Consider the following 23,972-nt stretch of genomic DNA (forward strand, 5'->3'; position numbering starts at 1 on the left):
GGGGTCTGACCACTGGGGATAGGTAAAGGGGTCATCCCTTATTCACAGGCTAGGGGATACCTGTAAGAGTCACCGCTGGGACCCCCTACGATCTCCAGAACAGGACCCCGCTCTACCATTACAAGGTGAGGTATGGAGAATGACTGGGGTACATTGAGTTGGGGTGGGGGGGGGGGGGGGGTAGGTCTGCTCACCCACTCCATTGAGTTGGAACCAAAGGGGAGGGTTATGCAGCACTGGCCCAACCCACAATGTCCTTGTCTCTCCCGGACGGTTATTGGGTTAATGTCGCCCTACACTCAGTCCCATAAATGTAATGCTATCTTTTCTTTCTCCTCTGTAGTGCCTGAATACACCATCGTTTATTTTGATGTCAGAGGTAAGTAGAGCTTGTTATTTCATAGTTCTACCTGTACGCCCCGACACCTTAAAGGGGTACTCCGGCTTTAGGCCCCTTTCACTCTATATAAAATGACTCCATTTTAAAGATCCATTCGAAGTTCTGCCTGAAAATCGTCTGTAAAACGTCTATTAGAAAAATCCCATAGACTATAATAGGATTTAACTGTCGCTTTACAGACGATTTTCAGACAGAACTTCGAATGGATCTTTAAAATGGAGGAATTTTATATAGAGCGTCCTGCCGCTGAGACCCTCCGCGATCTCCGTGCAGCAGATAGAGATAAGACTATCCTTCATATAAGATAGAGATAGGTATAAGGCTATCCTTCATATAAGATAGAGATAGGTATAAGGCTATCCTTCATATAAGATAGAGATAGGTATAAGGCTATCCTTCATATAAGATAGAGATAGGTATAAGACTATCCTTCATATAAGATAGAGATAGGTATAAGACTATCCTTCATATAAGATAGAGATAGGTATAAGACTATCCTTCATATAAGATAGAGATAGGTATAAGACTATCCTTCATATAAGATAGAGATAGGTATAAGGCTATTCTTCATATAGGATAGAGATAGGTAGAAGGCTATCCTTCATATAAGATAGAGATAGGTATAAGGCTATCCTTCATATAAGATAGAGATAGGTATAAGGCTATCCTTCATATAAGATAGATATAGGTATAAGGCTATCCTTCATATAAGATAGAGATAGGTATAAGGCTATCCTTCATATAAGATAGGGATAGGTATAAGACTATCCTTCATATAAGATAGAGATAGGCATAAGGCTATCCTTCCTATAAGATAGAGATAGGTATAAGGCTATCCTTCCTATAAGATAGAGATAGGTATAAGGATATCCTCCATATAAGATAGGGATAGGTATAAGGCTATCCTTCATATAAGATAGAGATAGGTATAAGGCTATCCTTCATATAAGATAGAGATAGGTATAAGGCTATCCTTCATATAAGATAGAGATAGGTATAAGGTTATCCTTCATATAAGATAGAGATAGGTATAAGACTATTCTTCATATAAGATAGAGATAGGTATAAGGCTATCCTTCATATAAGATAGAGATAGGTATAAGGCTATCCTTCATATAAGATAGAGATAGGCATAAGGCTATCCTTCCTATAAGATAGAGATAGGTATAAGGCTATCCTTCATATAAGATAGGGATATGTATAAGGCTATCCTTCATATAAGATAGAGATAGGTATAAGGCTATCCTTCATATAAGACAGAGGTAGGTATAAGGCTATCCTTCATATAAGATAGAGATAGGTATAAGGATATCCTCCATATAAGATAGGGATAGGTATAAGGCTATCCTTCATATAAGATAGAGATAGGTATAAGGCTATCCTTCATATAAGATAGAGATAGGTATAAGGCTATCCTCCATATAAGATAGGGATAGGTATAAGGCTATCCTTCATATAAGATAGGGATAGATATAAGGCTATCCTTCATATAAGATAGAGATAGGTATAAGGATATCCTCCATATAAGATAGGGATAGGTATAAGGTTATCCTTCATATAAGATAGAGATAGGTATAAGGCTATCCTTCATATAAGATAGAGATAGGTATAAGGTTATCCTTCATATAAGATAGGGATAGATATAAGGCTATCCTTCATATAAGATAGAGATAGGCATAAGGCTCCTTCATATAAGATAGAGATAGGTATAAGGATATCCTTCATATAAGATAGAGATAGGTATAAGGATATCCTTCATATAAGATAGGGATAGGTATAAGGTTATCCTTCATATAAGATAGAGATAGGTATAAGGCTATCCTTCATATAAGATAGAGATAGGTATAAGGCTTTCCTTCATATAAGATAGAGATAGGTATAAGGATATCCTTCATATAAGATAGGGATAGGTATAAGGCTATCCTTCATATAAGATAGGGATAGGTATAAGGCTCCTTCATATAAGATAGGGATAGGTATAAGGCTATCCTCCATATAAGATAGAGATAGGTATAAGGCTCCTTGATATAAGATAGGGATAGGTATAAGGCTATCCTTCATATAAGATAGGGATAGGTATAAGGCTATCCTTCATATAAGATAGAGCTAGGTATAAGGCTATCCTTCATATAAGATAGGGATAGGTATAAGACTATCCTTCATATAAGATAGAGATAGGTATAAGGCTATCCTTCATATAATATAGAGATAGGTATAAGACTATCCTTCATATAAGATAGAGATAGGCATAAGGCTATCCTTCATATAAGATAGAGATAGGTATAAGACTATCCTTCATATAAGATAGAGATAGGCATAAGGCTATCCTTCATATAAGATAGAGATAGGTATAAGGCTATCCTTCATATAATATAGAGATAGGTATAAGGCTATCCTTCATATAAGATAGAGATAGGCATAAGGCTATCCTTCATATAAGATAGAGATAGGTATAAGACTATCCTTCATATAAGATAGAGATAGATATAATGCTATCCTTCTTATAAGATAGGGATAGGTATAAGACTATCCTTCATATAAGATAGAGATAGGTATAAGGCTATCCTTCATATAAGATAGAGATAGGTATAAGGCTATCCTTCATATAAGATAGAGATAGGTATAAGACTATCCTTCATATAAGATAGGGATAGGTATAAAACTATCCTTCATATAAGATAGAGATAGGTATAAGGCTATCCTTCATATAAGATAGAGATAGGTATAAGGCTATCCTTCATATAAGATAGAGATAGGTATAAGGCTATCCTTCATATAAGATAGAGATAGGTATAAGGCTATCCTTCATATACGATAGAGATAGGTATAAGGCTATCCTCCATATAAGATAGAGATAGGTATAAGGCTATCCTTCATATAAGATAGAGATAGGTATAAGGCTATCCTTCATATAAGATACGGATAGGTATAAGGCTATCCTTCATATAAGATAGAGATAGGTATAAGACTATCCTTCATATAAGATAGGGATAGGTATAAGGTTATCTTTCATATAAGATAGAGATAAGTATAAGGCTATCCTTCATATAAGATAGAGATAGGTATAAGGCTATCCTTCATATAAGATAGGGATAGGTATGAGGCTATCCTTCATATAAGATAGGGATAGGTATAAGGCTATCCTTCATATAAGATAGAGATAGGTATAAGGTTATCCTTCATATAAGATAGGGATAGGTATAAGGCTATCCTTCATATATGATAGGGATAGGTATAAGACTATCCTTTATATAAGATAGGGATAGGTTTAAGGCTATCCTTCATATAAGATAGAGATAGGTATAAGGCTATCCTTCATATAAGATAGAGATAGGTATAAGACTATCCTTCATATAAGATAGGGATAGGTATAAGACTATCCTTCATATAAGATAGAGATAGGTATAAGGCTATCCTTCATATAAGATAGATAGGTATAAGGCTATCCTACATATAAGATACAGATAGGTATAAGGCTATCCTTCATATAAGATAGAGATAGGTTTAAAGGGTTTCTCCGGTGCTTACACATCTTATCCTTTATCCAAAGGATAGGGGATAAGATGCCTGATCGCGGGAGTCTTGCAGCTGGGGACCCCCATGATCATGCAGGCGGCACCCCGTTTGCAATCAGTCCCTGGAGCGTGTTCGCTCCAGGACTGATTACGGTCGACCGCAGGGCCGGCGGCGTGTGATGTCACGCCTCCGCCCCGTGTGACGTCACACTCCACCCCTCAATGCAAGCCTACGGGAGGGGGCGTGATAGCTTGGGTAGGAGCTGCGGTCTTGGTTAGGGGCTGGGGTCTTGGTTAGGGGCTGGGGTCTTGGTTAGGGGCTGCGGTCTTGGTTGGGGCTGGGGTCTTTGTTAGGGGCTGGGGTCTTTGTTAGGGGCTGGGGTCTTGGTTGGGGCTGGGGTCTTGGATAGGGGCTGGGGTCTTGGATAGGGGCGGGGGTCTTGGATAGGGGCGGGGGTCTTGGTTAGGTGCTGGGGTCTTGGTTAGGGGCTGGGGTCTCGGATAGGGGCTGGGGTCTTGGTTAGGGGCTGAGGTCTTGGATAGGGGCTGGGGTCTTGGTTAGGGGCTGGGGTCCTGGTTAGGGGCTGGGGTCTTGGATAGGGGCTGGGGTCTTGGATAGGGGCTGGGGTCTTGGTTAGGGGCTGGGGTCTTGGTTAGGGGCTGGGGTCTTGGATAGGGGCTGGGGTCTTGGTTAGGGGCTGGGGTCTTGGTTAGGGGCTGGGGTCTTGGTTAGGGGCTGGGGTCTTGGTTAGGGGCTGGGGTCTTGGTTAGGGGCTGGGGTCTTGGTTAGGGGCTGCGGTCTTGGTTAGGGGCTGGGGTCTTGGTTAGGGGCTGGGGTCTTGGTTAGGGGCTGGGGTCTCGGATAGGGGCTGGGGTCTCGGTTAGGGGCTGGGGTCTTGGATAGTGGCTGGGGTCTTGGATAGGGGCTGGGGTCTTGGATAGGGGCTGGGGTCTTGGATAGGGGCTGGGGTCTTGGTTAGGGGCTGGGGTCTTGGTTAGGGGCTGGGGTCTTGGTTAGGGGCTGTGGTCCTGGTTAGGAGCTTTAGGCATCTGGGACTGAAGTAATTGTATTCTAAGGGGACATTTATAAATGTGTGCGTGGTGAAAAAACGAGAAATGTTGCATAATTTTTGTACAAGCTCCAGATGTATATATGCAAACGTTCCCAGTCTTGTGCTGCGCTCAGTGAATGGCTGGGGCTTTACAGAAAGGGGGCATCATTCCGACTGAAGGGGGCCCGTCTGCCAAATTGATATCTCTGAGCTGGCAGAGATCTCATCTAGGGCGTCAGCCTCTGATGCGCAGGAATTTATATTGGGACATGCGGCCTTACATATATCCAGTGAGCCTGTGCACTGCTGGGGGATTATTTAGAGGCCACTCTTGATAATATCCCCCCCTTAGTGTCTTATCTTTCCTGGTCAGGTCGCTGTGAACCTATGCGGATGCTCATCGCTGACCAGGGATTAGAATGGACGGAGGAGGTTGTGACAGATGAAACATGGGACAAGGGAGATCTGAAACGAGCTGCGGTAAGATTAACCACTGTTACTGTCTTTAGAGTGGTATAGACCATAGTGACCATAGAGTGGGATAGACCCTAGTGGCCATAGAGGGGTAGAGACCCTAGTGGCCATAGAGGGGTAGAGACCCTAGTGACCATAGAGTGGTATAGACCCTAATGACCATAGAGTGGGATAGACCATAGTGACCATAGAGTGGGATAGACCCTAGTGACCATAGTGTGGTATAGACCATAGTGACCATAGAGTGGGATAGACCCTAGTGACCATAGAGTGGGATAGACCCTAGTGACCATAGAGTGGGATAGACCCTAGTGACCATAGAGTGGGATAGACCCTAGTGACCATAGAGTGGGATAGACCCTAGTGACCATAGAGTGGGATAGACCCTAGTGACCATAGTGTGGGATAGACCCTAGTGACCATAGAGTGGGAAAGACCCTAGTGACCATAGAGTGGGATAGACCCTAGTGACCATAGAGTGGGATAGACCCTAGTGACCATAGAGTGGGATAGACCCTAGTGACCATAGAGTGGGAAAGACCATAGTGACCATAGAGTGGGATAGACCATAGTGACCATAGAGGGGTATAGACCATAGTGATCATAGAGGGGTATAGACCCTAGTGACCATAGAGTGGGATAGACCCTAGTGACCATAGAGTGGGATAGACCATAGTGACCATAGAGGGGTATAGACCCTACTGACCATAGAGGGGGATAGACCCTAGTGGCCATAGAGGGGTAGAGACCCTAGTGGCCATAGAGTGGGATAGACCCTAGTGACCATAAAATGGGATAGACCCTAGTGACCATAGAGTGGGAAAGACCATAGTGACCATAGAGTGAGAAAGACCATAGTGACCATAGAGGGGTATAGACCATAGTGATCATAGAGGGGTATAGACCCTAGTGACCATAGAGTGGGATAGACCTTAGTGACCATAGAGTGGGATAGACCTTAGTGACCATAGAGGGGTATAGACCTTGGTGACCATAGAGTGGTATAGACCCTAGTGACCATAGAGTGGGATAGACCATAGAGTGGGATAGACCATAGAGTGGGATAGAGGGGTATAGACCTTAGTGACCATAGAATGGTATAGACCCTAGTGACCATAGAGTGGGATAGACCCTAGTGACCATAGAGTGGTATAGACCATAGTGACCATAGAGGGGTATAGACCCAAGTGATCATAGAGGGGTATATACCCAAGTGACCATAGAGTGGGATAGACCATAGTGATCATAGAGGGGTATAGACCATAGTGATCATAGATGGGTATAGACCATAGTGATCATAGAGGGGTATAGACCCTAGTGACCATAGAGGGGTATAGACCATAGTGAGGCATAGACCCTAGTGACCATAGAGTGGGAAAGACCATAGAGGGGTATAGACCCAAGTGATCATATAGGGGTATAGACCCAAGTGATCATAGAGGGGTATAGACCCAAGTGATCATAGAGGGGTATAGACCATAGTGATCATAGAGGGGTATAGACCATAGTGATCATAGAGGGGTATAGACCCTAGTTACCATAGAGTGGGATAGATCCTAGTGACCATAGAGTGGGATAGACCCTAGTGACCATAGAGGGGTATAGACCCAAGTGATCATAGAGTGATATAGACCATAGTGTGGGATAGACCATAGGGACCATAGAGTGGTATAGACCCTAGTGACCATAGAGGGGTATAGACCCTAGTGACCATAGAGTGGGATAGACCATAGAGTGGGATAGACCATAGAGTGGGATAGAGGGGTATAGACCTTAGTGACCATAGAATGGTATAGACCCTAGTGACCATAGAGTGGGATAGACCCTAGTGACCATAGAGTGGTATAGACCATAGTGACCATAGAGGGGTATAGACCCAAGTGATCATAGAGGGGTATATACCCAAGTGACCATAGAGTGGGATAGACCATAGTGATCATAGAGGGGTATAGACCATAGTGATCATAGATGGGTATAGACCATAGTGATCATAGAGGGGTATAGACCCTAGTGACCATAGAGGGGTATAGACCATAGTGAGGCATAGACCCTAGTGACCATAGAGTGGGAAAGACCATAGAGGGGTATAGACCCAAGTGATCATATAGGGGTATAGACCCAAGTGATCATAGAGGGGTATAGACCCAAGTGATCATAGAGGGGTATAGACCATAGTGATCATAGAGGGGTATAGACCATAGTGATCATAGAGGGGTATAGACCCTAGTTACCATAGAGTGGGATAGATCCTAGTGACCATAGAGTGGGATAGACCCTAGTGACCATAGAGGGGTATAGACCCAAGTGATCATAGAGTGATATAGACCATAGTGTGGGATAGACCATAGGGACCATAGAGTGGTATAGACCCTAGTGACCATAGAGGGGTATAGACCCTAGTGACCATAGAGTTGGATAGACCCTAGTGATCATAGAGGGGTATAGACCATAGTGTGGGATAGACCATAGTGACCATAGAGTGGTATAGACCATAGTGACCATAGAGGGGGATAGACCCTAGTGACCATAGAGGGGTATAGACCCTAGTGATCATAGAGAGGTGTAGACCATAGTGTGGGATAGACCATAGTGACCATAGAGTGGTATAGACCATAGTGACCATAGAGTGGTATAGACCATAGTGACCATAGACTTGGTTAAGACCCTAGTGACCATAGAGTGGGATAGACCATAGTGACCGATCCTCTAACATTAGTCTGTGAGTCATAATTGGGGTGGTTATTGATGAAACTTTCTCAGATTGGGTAAAAGTTAAAAGTAGTGACCACAGGGGGCAATACTGAGTCTTCTTCAATATGTTTATAAATGACCCTGTAGAGTAGGATTTCAATATTTGCGGATTACAATAAACTATTACAGAGGGGGATGATATAATATTACAGAGGAGGAGGATATAATATTACAGAGGAGGAGGATATAATATTACAGAAGAGGATAGTATAATATTACAGAGGAGGATGATATAATATTACAGAGGAGGATGATATAATATTACAGAGGAGGATGATATAATATTACAGAGGAGGAGGATATAATATTACAGAGGAGGGTGATATAATATTACAGAAGAGGATAGTATAATATTACAGAGGAGGATGGTATAATATTACAGAGGAGGATTTTATAATATTACAGAGGAGGATTATATAATATTACAGAGGAGGATGACATAATATTACATAGGAGGATAGTATAATATTACAGAGGAGGTTGATATAATATTACAGAGGAGGATGATATAATATTACAGAGGAGGATGATATAATATTACAGAGGAGGATTATGTAATATTACAGAGGAGGATGACATAATATTACATAGGAGGATAGTATAATATTACAGAGGAGGTTGATATAATATTACAGAGGAGGATGATATAATATTACAGAGGAGGATGATATAATATTACAGAGGAGGATGATATAATATTACAGAGGAGGATGATATAATATTAGAGAGGAGGATAATATAATATTACAGAGGAGGTTGATATAATATTACAGGTGGAGGATTCTTCACTGCAAGAGCAGTGACACTATGGAGCTCTCTCCACATGATGTAGTGATGGAGGATTCTTTACTGTAAAAGCAGTGACACTATGGAGCTCTCCCCACATGATGTAGTGATGGAGGATTCTTTACTGTAAGAGCAGTGACACTATGGAGCTCTCTCCACATGATGTAGTGATTGACTGTTCTTTACTGTAAGGGCAGTGACACTATGGAACTCTCTCCACATGATGTAGTGATGGACTGTTCTTTACTGTAAGGGCAGTGACACTATGGAACTCTCTCCACATGATGTAGTGATGGACTGTTCTTTACTGTAAGGGCAGTGACACTATGGAACTCTCTCCACATGATGTAGTGATTGAGAATTCTTTACTGTAAGAGCAGTGACACTATGGAGCTCTCCCCACATGATATAGTGATGGAGGATTCTTTACTGTAAGAGCAGTGACACTATGGAGCTCTCCCCACATGATGTAGTGATGGAGGATTCTTTACTGTAAGAGCAGTGACACTATGGAGCTCTCTCCACATGATGTAGTGATGGAGAATTCTTTACTGTAAGAGCAGTGACACTATGGAGCTCTCTCCACATGATGTAGTGATGGAGGATTCTTTACTGTAAAAGCAGTGACACTATGGAGCTGTCCCCACATGATGTAGTGATGGAGGATTCTTTACTGTAAGAGCAGTGACACTACAGAGCTCGCTCTACATGATGTAGTGACCCTTGCGGCCCTTATGGCTACTCCACTGATTAGGGCCCCTCTACTGATCTCTGCCATAATAGCACAGCTCGGAGCGGGGGAGACCAGCTCACTACATCGTATTATGTTTTGTGAAGGGTTAATTTATCCAGAAAGTCTGATCAGATGGAATCCCTGTTTACAGCAGAGAATTGGCGTGGGGAGTGCTGACAGGCTTCGGCTTCTTCTGGGGGGGGATCTGTGATCTGACGATTGGCCTATAATACGCTCCCCCTGTCACAGCTTTTAGTTGATCTTATGATTCCTTTTTCTCTGTAGGTGTTTGGCCAACTCCCAGCACTCAAAGATGGAGATTTCACCCTGTATCAGTCCAACGCCATTATGCGCTATCTTGGGAGGAATCACGGTATAACCATATATATCGTTGTTCTTCATGGCTTAAAGGGAACCTTTCATCAAAAGAACTTTTGATATATTATAGATTAATGTTTGCAGAATAACTTTCCAATAGCATGTTATTAAAAAAATATGCATCCCTACCAGGGAGCAGTGCTGAGCTTGTCTGCGTCCCGGCTGCAGTCTGAGATTTAGGACTCCGGCATGAGTCTTAAATCTATTTTTTTAAAAAAGGCTTATGGCCAGGACCGGTACGGAGACCCCTAGTGGAAAATTAAATAAAAAGAAGCATATTTTTTAATAACATGCAATTGGAAAGTTATTCTGCATACATTCATCTATAATATATCAAAAGTTTTTTTTTTTTATGAAAGATACCCTTTAAAGGGTTGCTCCACCCCTAGACATCTTATCCCCTATCCAAAGGGACCCCAGCGATCTCGGCTGTGGCACCCCAGACATCTGGTGCATGAAGCGAACTTCATGGCAATGCAGCGCCGAAGGCTCGTGACGACACGGCTGTTCCCGGTCGTGATGTCATGGCCACGCCCCTTCAATGCAAGTCTATGGTGTCACGCCCCCTCCCATAGATTTGCAGTGAGGGGGCGTGGCCGTGATGCCCCAAGCGGGACACGGCCGTGTCGTCACGAGCCACCGGCACTGCAACCGATGCTCTAAACAAATGCCGGGTGCAGCAGGGAGATCGTGGGGGTCCCCAGCAGCGATCAGACATCTCCTATCCTTTGTATAGGGAAAAAGATGTCTAGGGGCGGAGTACCCCTTTAAGTAAATGCGTTCAGCTTTGATGAAGTTATTCTTTGCTTCTATGATTGGTCTGCAGGTATCTATGGTAAGAATCCTTGCGAGGCGGCGCTCATAGACATGCTCAGCGATGGCGTGGAGGATCTTCGGCGCAAATACATCGATCTCATCTATGATAACTATGTGAGTGGTATGAGGAGTGCGGCAGGTGCCGGTCCTGCTCTCGACCACTGACTGACATCTGATTGTCTCGTCTAGGACAATGGAAAAGCGGATTACATTAAGGCTCTGCCCACCGAGCTGGCGCACTTCGAGCGTTTCCTGGCATCCAACAATGGGGGGAAAGGTTTTATGGTCGGAGATCAGGTGAGAATCCTGTATTACCCCCCCCCCCCCCCCCCCCATGGCTGTATGAGGCCTTGTTCATACAGGAGGAATTGTTTTGTATTTCGCTGCTGTTTGGGGAAACGTAAATTGTATAACTTGTTACTACTTCTAGAAGAAAGGATTTCCAGCGCAGGATACAATGCAACAGGTTCTTTATTACGGATCACATGGGATACACAGGTAACACCAATGCGTTTCGGGTTAAGCTGGGCCCTTAGTCATGGGTAATACGGTTGTGTTAGACCTAATAAGTGTAGTTTATGCCATATATGCAAACAAATATTTATAAGGAAACTTATTTTGTACTAAAATGGTTAAAAGGAAAAAAATCGGCAAAAAGTGCCTCCATAGATTGATAACATTTTGATAACTCATCTATATACAGTGTGTGTGTGTGTGTGTGTGTGTGTGTGTGTGTGTGTGTATATATATATATATATATATATAGGCAGTCCCAATCATGTCACCAGGAAACCTTAAAGGGGTACTCCACTGCTCAGTGTTTGGAACAAACTGTTTTGAATGCTGGCATCGGGAGTTTGTGACATCTTAGCCCCGCCCCCTCACGACATCACACCACGCCCTCTCATGACATCATGCCCCGCCCCATAAATGCAAGTCTATGGGAGGGGGCATGACAGCCATCACGCCCCCTCCCATAGGCTTGAATTGAGGGGGTGGGGTGTCACGCCCCCTCCCGTAGACTTGAATTGAGGGGGCGGGGCTATGACATCACAAGCTCCCGGCTCCAGCATTCGGCTGAGCAGCGGAGTACCCCTTTAATGATCCAATCAAGGGTTCCTCTTTGATGAAGCCACAGTCAGTCATGAGCAGTGACTCCGGTGGAAAACATATATATATTTTTTTTAAATCAACTGGTGCCAGAAAGTTAAACAGATTTGTAAACGACTTCTATTGTATGGTACGAGCGCTGGAAATTGATCTGGTTACCGTATCTGCTGCTGGACTATTGGCATCCACCCCGGTATATTATGCCCAATGGTAAGTAAAGTTATTATTATATATAGTTCGCGCTGATACGGATTTATTGCAATATGTAAATGTCGTACGTGTATGAAGAAGTTGCTGTAGGTTGGGTGATGGGTATAACGGCGCTATATTTAGCTGGAGAGAGAGTGAATGAGTAGAAGTCAAAATGAGTGCACATGAATTGGGGATAATGGCGTATAGTGATGTTTCTATATACTGTACCTGGCGTATATGCTTTTAAAAAGATTCCCACGTCCAGAGTTTAACGTATGACTGTTCTTCATATATTACACCAGGTTCTCAAATCCCAAAAACTAAACAAGAAACACGAGACCAAAACAAATCACAAAAACTAAACAAGAAACACGAGACCAAAACAAATCACAAAAACTAAACAAGAAACACGAGACCAAAACAAATCACAAAAACGGTAACACAAAAAACCTTGTCACAGAAGAAAAAGACAATAAAACAAGATTTTTTTCAGAAAAAGGACCCAAACAGAGAAAAAGAGGAAAGAGGGGTGGACAACATGCCAAAAAAGAGACAGAATTATTAAATAAAAGGAAACAGAACCAACTAAAAATCTACAATTTAAGCAACTATATTAACAATAGGGGAGGAGTCACTGATTCAAAAGGGTCTAAAATCTGCCCCAACACAATTAACAAATTTGAGTGTTATGTGGGTATTAAAAAATAGAGGAACCTGTCTCTAAAAAAAATTCTTCATAAAAAACCCCATTCACATAACGAATGAAATAACCAACAATGTATATAAACAAACAACTCTAAAGAAAATATCGACTTTTTCCCACAGCAGGAATACTCGGAGGCAATGAATGCATTGAAAGTGAAGTAACATGTGACTTAAGACAAGCTAAAATCAACACTAGACATCAAAATCACAATTTAAATAAAGTAGAACAAAAAGCGATCATATCCTTACAAAATAATCAAGGTATCGTAATACGTCCCTCCGATAAGGGCGGGAGGATCGTTATTTTGAATCGGGATAAATACCATCTGGAGTGTATACGACTCCTGTATACGACAAACTTACAAACAATTAAACAACGACCCTACATTACAATATCAAAAAGAACTACAGACTTTGATAAAAACAGGCATAATGGAGGGGATACTATCTAAAGATGAAGCAAACGATATCATGATGGAAAATCCTAGGATCCTCGTCTTTTATCATATTCCAAAGATCCGCAAAGACAGCGCAAACCCTCCGGGAAGGCCTATAGTTTCAGGCATTGAGTCCCTGACAACAAATCTGTCAAAATATATTGATATTCACTTACAACCCTGTGTTGAGAAAATCCCAGCGAACCTGAAAGATACATCACATATTTAAAAATCTTGCAGGATATACCATGGTGGGAAAACTTCTATATAGGCACTTTAGACATAACTTCACTCTATATAATAATAGAGCATCAAAAGGGACAAATAGCCGCAAAATATTTCTTATGAAAAAATGAAGCTATGCCAGAACGACAAATTAAGTTCATAGGAGAGTGTATAGGTTTTATATTAAACCATAACTATTTTAAATATGACTCATCTTTTTATAACCAGCAATGGGGCACCGCCATGGGGACGAGATTCGCGCCCAGCTATTCAAACCTGTATGTGGCCCTATGGGAAGAGTCCCATATATACCCTGGGGGCCGGCTGGGCGGGGGTCTCGTCCTATGGAGGTATTTTATAGATGATGTCATTTTTATATGGGAGGGCAATGAGGACGGTCTTACCACGTTTTTAACTAATTTAAATAAAAATACTTTCTTTTTAAACTTTACTAGTTCTTATAGTAAGACGTCCATACATTTTCTGGACCTTACCGTTAACATCGTAGACGGACAAATACAAACTCGCACATTTAACAAACCAACAGACAGCAATAGCCTAATTCACATGACAAGCTGTCATCTACTCGTCTGGCTGAACAATATCCCCAAGAGTCAGTTTTTGAGATTACAACGAAATTGCAGTGATATAAAACGCTATAATTGTGAGGCCGAGGAAATGAAAAGCAAATTCATTAACAAGGGATATAAGGAAGAAGATCTTGACACAATACAAAAACAAGTACGGGAAAGAAGGAGGGAACCATTAATTGCTGCAGAAAAACCGAAAGAGCCCCAAGATAAAAATACTAATTTACAAAATACAGAAATAAAAATACCTATTATCACACAATACAACAAACATAGTTTTCTTTTTTTTTTAATTATAAAACGCCATTGGGACTTATTGAAAAACGATAAAACAATAGGTAACCTAATCCCAACTAAACCTTCATTTGTGTTTAAAAAGGCTTCCAATTTGGGAAACCAAATAGCTCCCACAGTCAAAAATAAGTGTAAAAATATGGCTAATTCTACATCTACCTTCCTCCTTCAAAAGAAAGGTTTCTTTCCTTGTAGAGACTGCAGCGCCTGTAAATCTACCACTAACAAAATACCTATATACTACTGTATATACCAGAACAACCAGAAAATGCACAATATAAGATAAAACAACATATCCACTGTAAATCAAAGGGGGTGATATACGGGATCCTATGCCCATGCAAGAAAATATATGTGGGCCGCACAAAGAGCCAATTAGGAATACGAATAAAGGAGCACCAGTATAATATTCAGAGAGGATATACAGGACACCCTCTGTCCACACATTATCTAGAAAAACATAACCAATCATTCACAAACTCCATATTTTTTGGGATAGAAACTGTAACACCCCATTGGAGGGGAGGTAACTGTAACGCCGAGCGCTCCGGATCCCGCTGCTTCCCCGTAGCGCTCACGGCTTTACTCTGCTTGCAGCGCTCCGGTCGACGCTGCTGACCGAGAGCGCTGCTACCCTGTCACCGGAGGGGATGCGATCCGCGGGACGGGACCTGCCCGCTCACAGATCGCATCCCATGTCTCTTCTCACCTGCTCCGTCCTTCCTCTGTCCCATCATGGCGCGCGCGGCCCCGCTCTCTAGGGGCGCGCGCATGCCGGCTCTCTGAAATTTGAAGGGCCAGTGCACCACTAATTGGTGCCTGGCCCAATCTAGTCCAATTACTGTTTTCCCTATAAAACATCACTTCCCCTTCCTGTCCCTGCCGGATCTTGTTGCCTAGTGCCTAGTGAAAGCGTTCCAGTGTGTCCTTGCCTGTGTTTCCAGAATCTCTGCCGTTGCCCCTGACTACGAACCTTGCCGCCTGCCCTGACCTTTCTGCTACATCTGACCTTGCCTTGCCTTGTCCTTTTGTACCGCGCCATCTCAGCCGCCAGAGAGGTTGAGTTGCTACCGGGTGGAACGACCTGTGGGTTACCTGCCGCAGCAAGTCCATCTCGCTTTGCGGCGGGCTCTGGTGAATACCAGTAACCCCTTAGACTCCGTTCCCCTGGTATGGCCCACGTCATCACCCCACTGACACAGAGGATCCACTTCCAGTGTCCTCACCCTCCGCCAACCCGGATCCTGACAGTAACTACATGGCACAACTCTCAAGAACAGAATCTAAATGGATATATAACTTAAACTCTATGACCCCACACGGACTTGAATGGGAACTATTTGGATTCTTACAATAGTTTACAGGAAGATACAGTATGGACTATGATGAAATGAAACCATGTTTGCTTTTTATTACTTGAATCTATATTGTGCATTAACTTCATTATTTTTAATCATATTGGAGAATATTTTTCTATGCGTTTTTTCAAGCATTTTTCATTGGTTTTTTCAAGTATCCCTAAAGAATAAAGTGGGGATATCTTGGAAAAATAGGAGCATTGTTAAAATTCCCCCTCGCTAAGAAATAGATAAGAATACTTAATTACAGGCTATTAATAGATCAACTAATGTGAAGAACCAGATCAAAAAAAACAAATGACTAAGGTTCCAATCTCTAAGGAATAGACAGCGAACACTAATTGGTGATCCAGTGGTCCATAAAAGGTTAAGACTCCGAATGACTGCGCTACCGCATAAATAACATCAGAATCTCCTCTCAATCCATTCCTCCCGATGAAGGAAACCGAATGAGTAGTTTCCAAAACGCGTTGAGGTGTTTTGGTAGAGAGGAGCGCCTGTAGTGACGTCACTATTGTTCATACCCGGAAGTCGCAGGCAGCAGGGGCTAGAGAAGCCGCCGGCCGGGGCCTACTCGCCGCTGCAAGGAGAAAAACCAACAAGGACCTCAAAACAACCATCGGAGAACACCACGGAAAGCAACGGCATTATCCAGATAAACAGAATAGCAAGACACGGACTGGTAAAGTACCCGAACTAACCAATAAGGACCATTACTGTTTAGGGCCGGTAGGGTGAAGCGCTGCGTATATATAGAACTATACAAAACAGTACAGAGAAACTTGCCGCGATACATCGGTATAACCTGGGATTTTTTTCTTGTTTAGTTTTTGTGATTAGTTTTGGTCTCGTGTTTCTTGTTTAGTTTTTGTGATTTGTTTTGGTCTCGTGTTTCTTGTTTAGTTTTTGTGTTTTGTTTTGGTCTCGTGTTTCTTGTTTAGTTTTTGTGATTTGTTTTGGTCTCGTGTTTCTTGTTTAGTTTTTGTGTTTTGTTTTGGTCTCGTGTTTCTTGTTTAGTTTTTGGGATTTGTTTTGGTCTCGTGTTTCTTGTTTAGTTTTTGTGATTTGTTTTGGTCTCGTGTTTCTTGTTTAGTTTTTGTGATTTGTTTTGGTCTCGTGTTTCTTGTTTAGTTTTTGTGATTTGTTTTGGTCTCGTGTTTCTTGTTTAGTTTTTGTGTTTTGTTTTGGTCTCGTGTTTCTTGTTTAGTTTTTGTGTTTTGTTTTGGTCTCGTGTTTCTTGTTTAGTTTTTGTGTTTTGTTTTGGTCTCGTGTTTCTTGTTTAGTTTTTGGGATTTGTTTTGGTCTCGTGTTTCTTGTTTAGTTTTTGTGATTTGTTTTGGTCTCGTGTTTCTTGTTTAGTTTTTGTGTTTTGTTTTGGTCTCGTGTTTCTTGTTTAGTTTTTGGGATTTGTTTTGGTCTCGTGTTTCTTGTTTAGTTTTTGTGATTTGTTTTGGTCTCGTGTTTCTTGTTTAGTTTTTGTGATTTGTTTTGGTCTCGTGTTTCTTGTTTAGTTTTTGTGATTTGAGAACCTGGTGTAATATATGAAGGACAGTCATACGTTAAACTCTGGACGTGGGAATCTTTTTAAAAGCATATACGCCAGGTACAGTATATAGAAACATCACTATACGCCATTATCCCAATTCATGTGCATGCAATCATTTTGACTTCTACTCATTCACTCTCTCTCCAGCTAAATATAGCGCCGTTATACCCATCACCCAACCTACAGCAACTTCTTCATACACGTACAACATTTACATATTGCAATAAATCCGTATCAACGCGAACTATAAATATTAATAACAGATTTGTAAATTACTTCTATTAAAAAATCTTAATCCTTCCAGTACTTATCAGCTGCCGTTATGATCCACAGGAAGTTCTTTTCTTTCTGAATTTCCTTTCTGTCTGACCACAGTGCTCTCTGCTGACACCTCTGTCCATGTCAGGAACTGTCCAGAGCAGGACCAAATCCCCATAGCAAACCTATCCTGCTCCGGACAGTTCCTAAAATGAACAGAGGTGTCAGCAGAGAGCACTGTGGTCAGAAAGAAAAGGAAATTCAAAAAGAAAAGAACTTTGTGTGGAGCATACAGCAGCTGATAAGTACTGGAAGGATTATGATTTTTAAATTTAAGTAATTTACATATCTGTTAAACTTTCTGGCACCAATTGATAAAAAATAATAATAATAATAATGTTTTCCAGGGGAGTACCCCTTTAATGTGGCTGGAGCAGGAGTAACTCTAGTCCCAGCTGTTGGTGCAGGAACCTTGGGCGGCGCAGACCCCCCACATGGGACTTATTCTACTGAAAACAGCACTGGAGATAAAAAGATAGTTAGGTACAAGGACTAAAACATGTCTCGGTAGAACTATTGCTATATTGTTCTTAGAGGGGAACTCCGGTGGAAAACAAAGGTTTTCAAATCAACAGGTGGTGAAAGTTTTAGATTTGTGAATAACTTAATTTCATAATCTTAACCCTTCCAGTACTTATAAGCTGCTGTATGCTCCACAGGAAGTTGTGTTGTTCTTTCCAGTCTGACCACAGTGCTCTCTGCTGACACCTCTGTCCATGTCAGGAACTGTTCAGAGTAGGAGCAAATCTATTCTGTTCTGGACAGTTCCTGACATGGACAGAGGTGGCAACAGAGAGCACTGTGGTCAGACTGGAAAGTACTACACAACTTCCTGTGGAGCATACAGCAGCTGATAAGTACTGGAAGGGTTAAGGTTTTTATATAGAAGTAATTTACAAATCTGTAGAACTTTATGGTATAATTTGATTTGAAAACATTTGTTTTCCTCCAGAAAACCCCCATGACCCCTTAAGGACCAGGCCCATTATGACCTTAACCCCTTAAGGACGCAGCTCTTTTTCACCTTAAGACCCTTTTTTCTACTTCTGACGACTGTCACTTTATATATTAGTAAATAAATCTCCAATCCCCTTCAGGAGGGGAAACCTCCCCTTTTCCGGGGAACAATGCCCTAACTTATAACCCAATTAAAATGTAACTTTTATTTTGATTAATTAAATAACATAGAAAACGTGAAAATCAAATGTAGTGATTTTAAAACTATCAGGAAATACAGAGTGTCTTCTAATAATGACCCACTAGGTGGTGCTACAGTGTAAGTTGTGGAGTTCTCCTTTTCCCCTATGCAGGTTCACTACCGTTACATAGTCACTCCACACTTAAACACAGCCTGTATTCCTGTCTAAAAAGTATATAGATGCTCTAACGTTTCGTTTGTGACCAAACTTCTTCAGAGAGCTGCCTAACCTCTCGAGTAAGGAAATACCTCATATGTGTATGTGAAGTGCTCTGTGGGCGCAGTAGAGGGCTCAGAAGGGAAGGAGCAACAGTGGGATTTTGGAGAGTGAATTTTGATGAAATAGTTTTTGGGGGGCATGTCACATTTAGGAAGCCCCTAAGGTGCCAGAACAGCAAAAAAAATATAAAAAAAAAAATAACAAACATGGTATACTATTTTGGAAACTACATCCTTCAAGGCAAGTAACAAGGGGTACAATGAACCTTAACACCCCAAGGGTGTTTGACAACCTTTCGTTAAAGTGGGATGTGTAAATGAAAAAAAAAATTCCCACTAAAATGCTGTTTTTCCCCCCCAAATTTACAATTTTTTCAAGAGGTAATAGGAAAAAATGCCCCCTACATTTGTAACCCCATTTCTTTTGAGTATGGAAATACCCCATGTGTGGACATAAAGTGCTCTGCGGGCGCACTACAGGGCTCAGAAGAGAAGGAGCCACATTTGGCTTTTGGAAAGCAATGTTTGCTGAAATGGTTTTTGGGGGCCATGTCGCATTTAGGAAGCTCCTATGGTGCCAGCACAGCAAAAAAAAAAAAAAAAAACACATGACACACTATTTGGGAAACAACCCCCATCTAGGAACGTAACAAGGGGTATAGTGAGCCTTAACACCCCACAGGTGAAAATTTTTATTTTTTTCACTAAAATGCCGGTGTTACCCCAATTTTTTTTTATTTTCACAAGGGGTAATAGGAGAAAAAGCCCCCCAAAATTTAACACCATTTTTTCTGAGTATGGAAATACCCCATATGTGGATGTAAAGTGCTCTGCGGGCGCACTACAGGGCTCAGAAGAGAAGGAGCGCCATTGGGCTTTTGGAGAGAGAATTTGGTTGGAATGGAGGTCGGGGCCATGTGCGTTTACAAAGCCCCCATGGTGCCAGAAAAGTGGACCCCCCCCCACCATGTGACACCATTTTAGAAACGACACCCCTCACAGAACATAAGGGGTGCAGTGAGCAATTACACTCCATTGTTGTTTGACAGACCTTTGAAACTGAACTTTTCATTTTCATGGACCACTGTTCAAAAAATCTGTCAGACACCTGTGGGTGTAAATGCTCACTATACCCCTTGTTTTATTCTGTGAGGGGTGTAGTTTCCAAAATGGGGTCACATGTGGAAGGGGGCACTGTTCTGGCACAATGGGGGCTTTTTAAACACACGTGGCCTTCAATTCCAGCCAAATGCTCTCTCCAAAAGCCTAAAGGCGCTCCTTCTCCTCTGAGCCATGTAGTGCGCCCGCAGAGCACTTTACATCCACATATGGGGTATTTTTTTTTACTGGTATTTTTTTTATTTTTTATATGGGGGTTTTTTCCTATTACCCCTTGTGAAAATGAAAATTTTGGGGTAACACCAGCATTTTAGTGAAAACACCTGTGGGGTGTTAAGGCTCACTATACCCTTTGTTATGTTCTGTGAGGGGTGTCGTTTTCAAAATGGGGTCACATGTGGGTGTTTTTTTTTTTTTTTTGCATTTGTCATAACCGCTGTAAAATCAGCCACCCCTGTGCAAATGACCAATTTAGGCCTCAAATGTACATAGTGCACTCTCACTCCTGAGCCTTGTTGTGCGCCCGCAGAGCATTTTACGTCCACATATGGGGTATTTCCGTACTCAGGAGAAATTACCTTTTCATAAGGGGTAAAAGGAGAAAAAGACCCCCAAAATGTGTTAGGCAAAGTTGGAGTCTACACCAGCATGTTAGTGAGAAAAATTTTTTACACTAACATGCTGGTGTTGCTCCATACTTTTCATTTTCACAAGCGGTAAAAGGAAAAAAAGACCCCAAAAATTTGTAACGCAATCTCTTCTGAATACGGAAATATCCCACATGTAGACGTAATATGCTGGACAGTCAATGGCTAATTGGCAATACTGGGAGTTGTTGTTTTTGCAACAGCTGGAGGCTCCGTTTTGGAAACATTGCCGTACGAGATGTTTTTCATTTTTATTGGTGGGGGGGGGGGGGCCTAACTGTGTAGGGGTATGTGTATATGTAGTGCTTTACTTTTTTACTTTTTTTATTTTGTGTAATGTAGGTATAGTGTAATGTGGTGTAGTGTGGTGTAGGTGTAGTTGTAGTGTAGGTATAGTGTAATGTGGTGTAGGTGTAGGGTAGTGTAGATGTAGTTGTAGTGTAGGTGTAGTGTTTTTAGGGTACAATCACACGATCGGGTTTACACTGAGTTTCCTGCTGGGAGTTTGAGTTGCAGCGGAAAATTTGCCGCATCTCAAACTTGCAGCGAGAAACTCACTGTCAACCCGACCGTGTGACTGTACCCTGTACATACACATGGGGGGCAGACCTCCAGCTGTTGCAAAACTAGAACTCGTAGCATGCCTTTTGGCTGTCCGTGCATGCTGGGGGTTGTAGTTATGCAACAGCTGGAGGCACACTGGTTGCAAAACACTGAGGTTTGTCACTTAACTTTGTTTCGCAACCTGTGTGGCTCCAGCTGTTGCAAAACTACAGCTCCCAGCATGTACAGTCTTGCAGTGCATGCTGGAAGTTGTAGTTTGCAACAGCTGGAGGCACACTGGTTGAGAAACACTTAGTTCGGTTACAAATTCTGTGTTTCGCAACCAGTGTGCCTTCAGCTGTTGCAAAACTACAACTCTCAGTATGCATTGACAGCCGAAGGGCATGCTGGGAGTTGTAGTTATGTAACAGCTAGAGGCACACTTTTTCCTAGAAAAAAATGTGCCTCCAGCTGTTGCATAACTACAACTCCCAGCATGTACAGACAGCCAAAGGCCATGCTGGGAGTTGTGCCTCCAGCTGTTGCATAACAAAAACTCCCAGCATGCCCTTTGGCTGTACATGCTGGGAGTTGTTGCTAAGCTACAGCAGGAGGCAAAGAGGCTGTATCCTGCTGCTGCTGCCGCTGCCTGTAGGGGCCCTCGCTGACCTTTGGACAGGTAAGGCCCCGATCACTGCCCAGCAGGATAGTGATTGGTCGGTCGTTCCGATCATGTGATCATGAGGTAGTACTTGTGCCACCTCACTCATGCTGGTAAAGGGTGATAGGTGCTGTCTCGGAGAGCACCTATCACCCATTTTTCTCCGGGTCACCAGAGACCCGATTGACTCGGAATCACCCCCAAAATGCCGATCTGAATTGACCGGCAATTTGGGGGAGGTTTGCACAGGGTGCCGTCCCGTTCTGTTCACTGCCCGGTTACCGGCAGTGAACGGAAATGTCCAGGACGTACAGGTACGCCCAGGGTCCTTAAGTCCCAGGACGCCAGGGTGTACATGTACGCCCTGTGTCCGGGACGGGTTAATGATCCTTTTCTGCATTGTATCTAAATTAAAAATGAATTAACAAATCTTGATTAGAGGGGTGGAAAACTATTTATTTTAAATCAATTGGTGCCAGAAAGTTCTACAGAATTGTAAATTACATCTATTTAAAAATCTTAATCCTTTTAGTACTTATCAGCTGCTGTCTACTCCACAGGAAGTTGTGTAGTTCTTTCCAGTCTGACCACAGTGCTCTCTGCTGACACCTCTGTCCATGTCAGGAACTGTCCAGAGTAGGAGCAAATCCCCGTAGCAAACCTCTCCTGCTCTGGACAGTTCCTGACATGGACAGAGGTGTCAGCAGAGAGCACTGTGGTCAGACTGGAAAGGACTACACAACTTCTTGTGGAGCATATAGCAGCTGATAAGTACTTGAAGGGTTACATTTTTTTTAAATAGAAGTCATTTACAAATCTGTTTAACTTTCTGGCACGAGTTGATTTAAAAAAAAAAAAAAAACAATTCCACCGGAGTACCCCTTTAAGAAGTTTATTTTGCGGACTCCGAGCTTTGTCTGCGTCGTCTGATCTTACATTCGTGCCTACTTTATATTTAGCAGTTTACAGGACAGATGCATGACCTGACACCCAGCTCAGACGATTGTAGTCTGTTACCATGGAGACACATTCCATCTGTTATTCCCATTGTGTTCTGTAGATTTCCTTTGCTGAATATAACTTGGTGGATCTTCTGCGCAACCATCTTGTCCTGGCCCCCGACTGCCTTTCGTGCTTCCCGCTCCTTGATGCCTACGTGAAACGCATTAGCAGCCGCCCCAAAATCCAAGTGTATATGTCTAGTGACGCCCACAAGAACAGACCGATCAATGGAAACGGTAAACAGTGAGCGCCAAAAAGAGTCCACGCGACCAAGATCCGGAAGCCTCCGAACCTAGAAGATGGAAGCGCCTCTCGCGTTCTCCCCCCGTAACCTCCGCCTACTTGTTACTGTCATTCGTTGTCACTGGATTTGGACTCTCCTGATTTTTATTGAAAACTTAAAATATGTTTATGAATGTTTTGTATTTTTAATTATATTCTAAACTGATTAACGAACCAATGGGATGCGAGTTGTTTGTTATTTTACCTGAAACAGACGTCCAAATCCCCAGTATTGCCATGTGGTGGCGCCATCCTGAAAATGAGCGTACACTTTATAACCATAGCTGCCAATATGTCGCCTTCTGGTAGTAAAGCTAAAGAATGTTTGATGTCATGGACACCAAGGAGTTAAAAATATTTTATATGGAGCGAGAAATTAAAGGGGTACTCCGGTGGGAAACATAATTTTTATTTTTTTTTAAATCAACTGGTGCCAGAAAGTTAAACAGATTTGTAAATGACTTCTATAAAAAAAATCTTTACCCTTCCAGTACTTATTAGCAGCTATATGCTACAGAGGAAGTTCTTTTCTTTTTGGATTTCTTTTTTGTCTTGTCCACAGTGCTCTCTGCTGACACCTCTGTCCGTATCAGGAACTGTCCAGAGCAGGAGAAAATCTCC

General features: G+C 42.3%; 1 protein-coding gene across 1 annotated transcript; it reads left to right on the top strand.

Moving 5' to 3' along the window:
• Positions 1 to 262: 262 nt before the first annotated feature.
• LOC130281895 (glutathione S-transferase P 1-like) lies at positions 263 to 23,449 on the top strand. Its single transcript, XM_056529626.1, has 6 exons — positions 263 to 379; positions 5,341 to 5,447; positions 9,997 to 10,084; positions 10,916 to 11,019; positions 11,095 to 11,202; positions 23,128 to 23,449. The coding sequence occupies exons 1-6, from the start codon at positions 286 to 288 to the stop codon at positions 23,314 to 23,316; spliced, it is 690 nt and encodes a 229-aa protein (XP_056385601.1). The 5' UTR covers positions 263 to 285; the 3' UTR covers positions 23,317 to 23,449.
• The last annotated feature ends 523 nt before the right edge of the window (positions 23,450 to 23,972 follow it).

This window comes from Hyla sarda, chromosome 7 (genome assembly GCF_029499605.1).
Source record: "Hyla sarda isolate aHylSar1 chromosome 7, aHylSar1.hap1, whole genome shotgun sequence".
Classification (NCBI taxonomy): Eukaryota; Metazoa; Chordata; class Amphibia; order Anura; family Hylidae; genus Hyla; species Hyla sarda.

Bases quoted from the DNA above. Each gene is read 5' to 3' on its own strand.
- LOC130281895 (XM_056529626.1), top strand. From the start codon at position 286: ATGTCGCCCTACACTCAGTCCCATAAATGTAATGCTATCTTTTCTTTC. The intron at 380-5,340 runs GTAAGTAGAGCT...TTTCCTGGTCAG, and splicing joins CGTTTATTTTGATGTCAGAG to GTCGCTGTGAACCTATGCGG. The intron at 11,203-23,127 runs GTGAGAATCCTG...TGTGTTCTGTAG, and splicing joins GTTTTATGGTCGGAGATCAG to ATTTCCTTTGCTGAATATAA.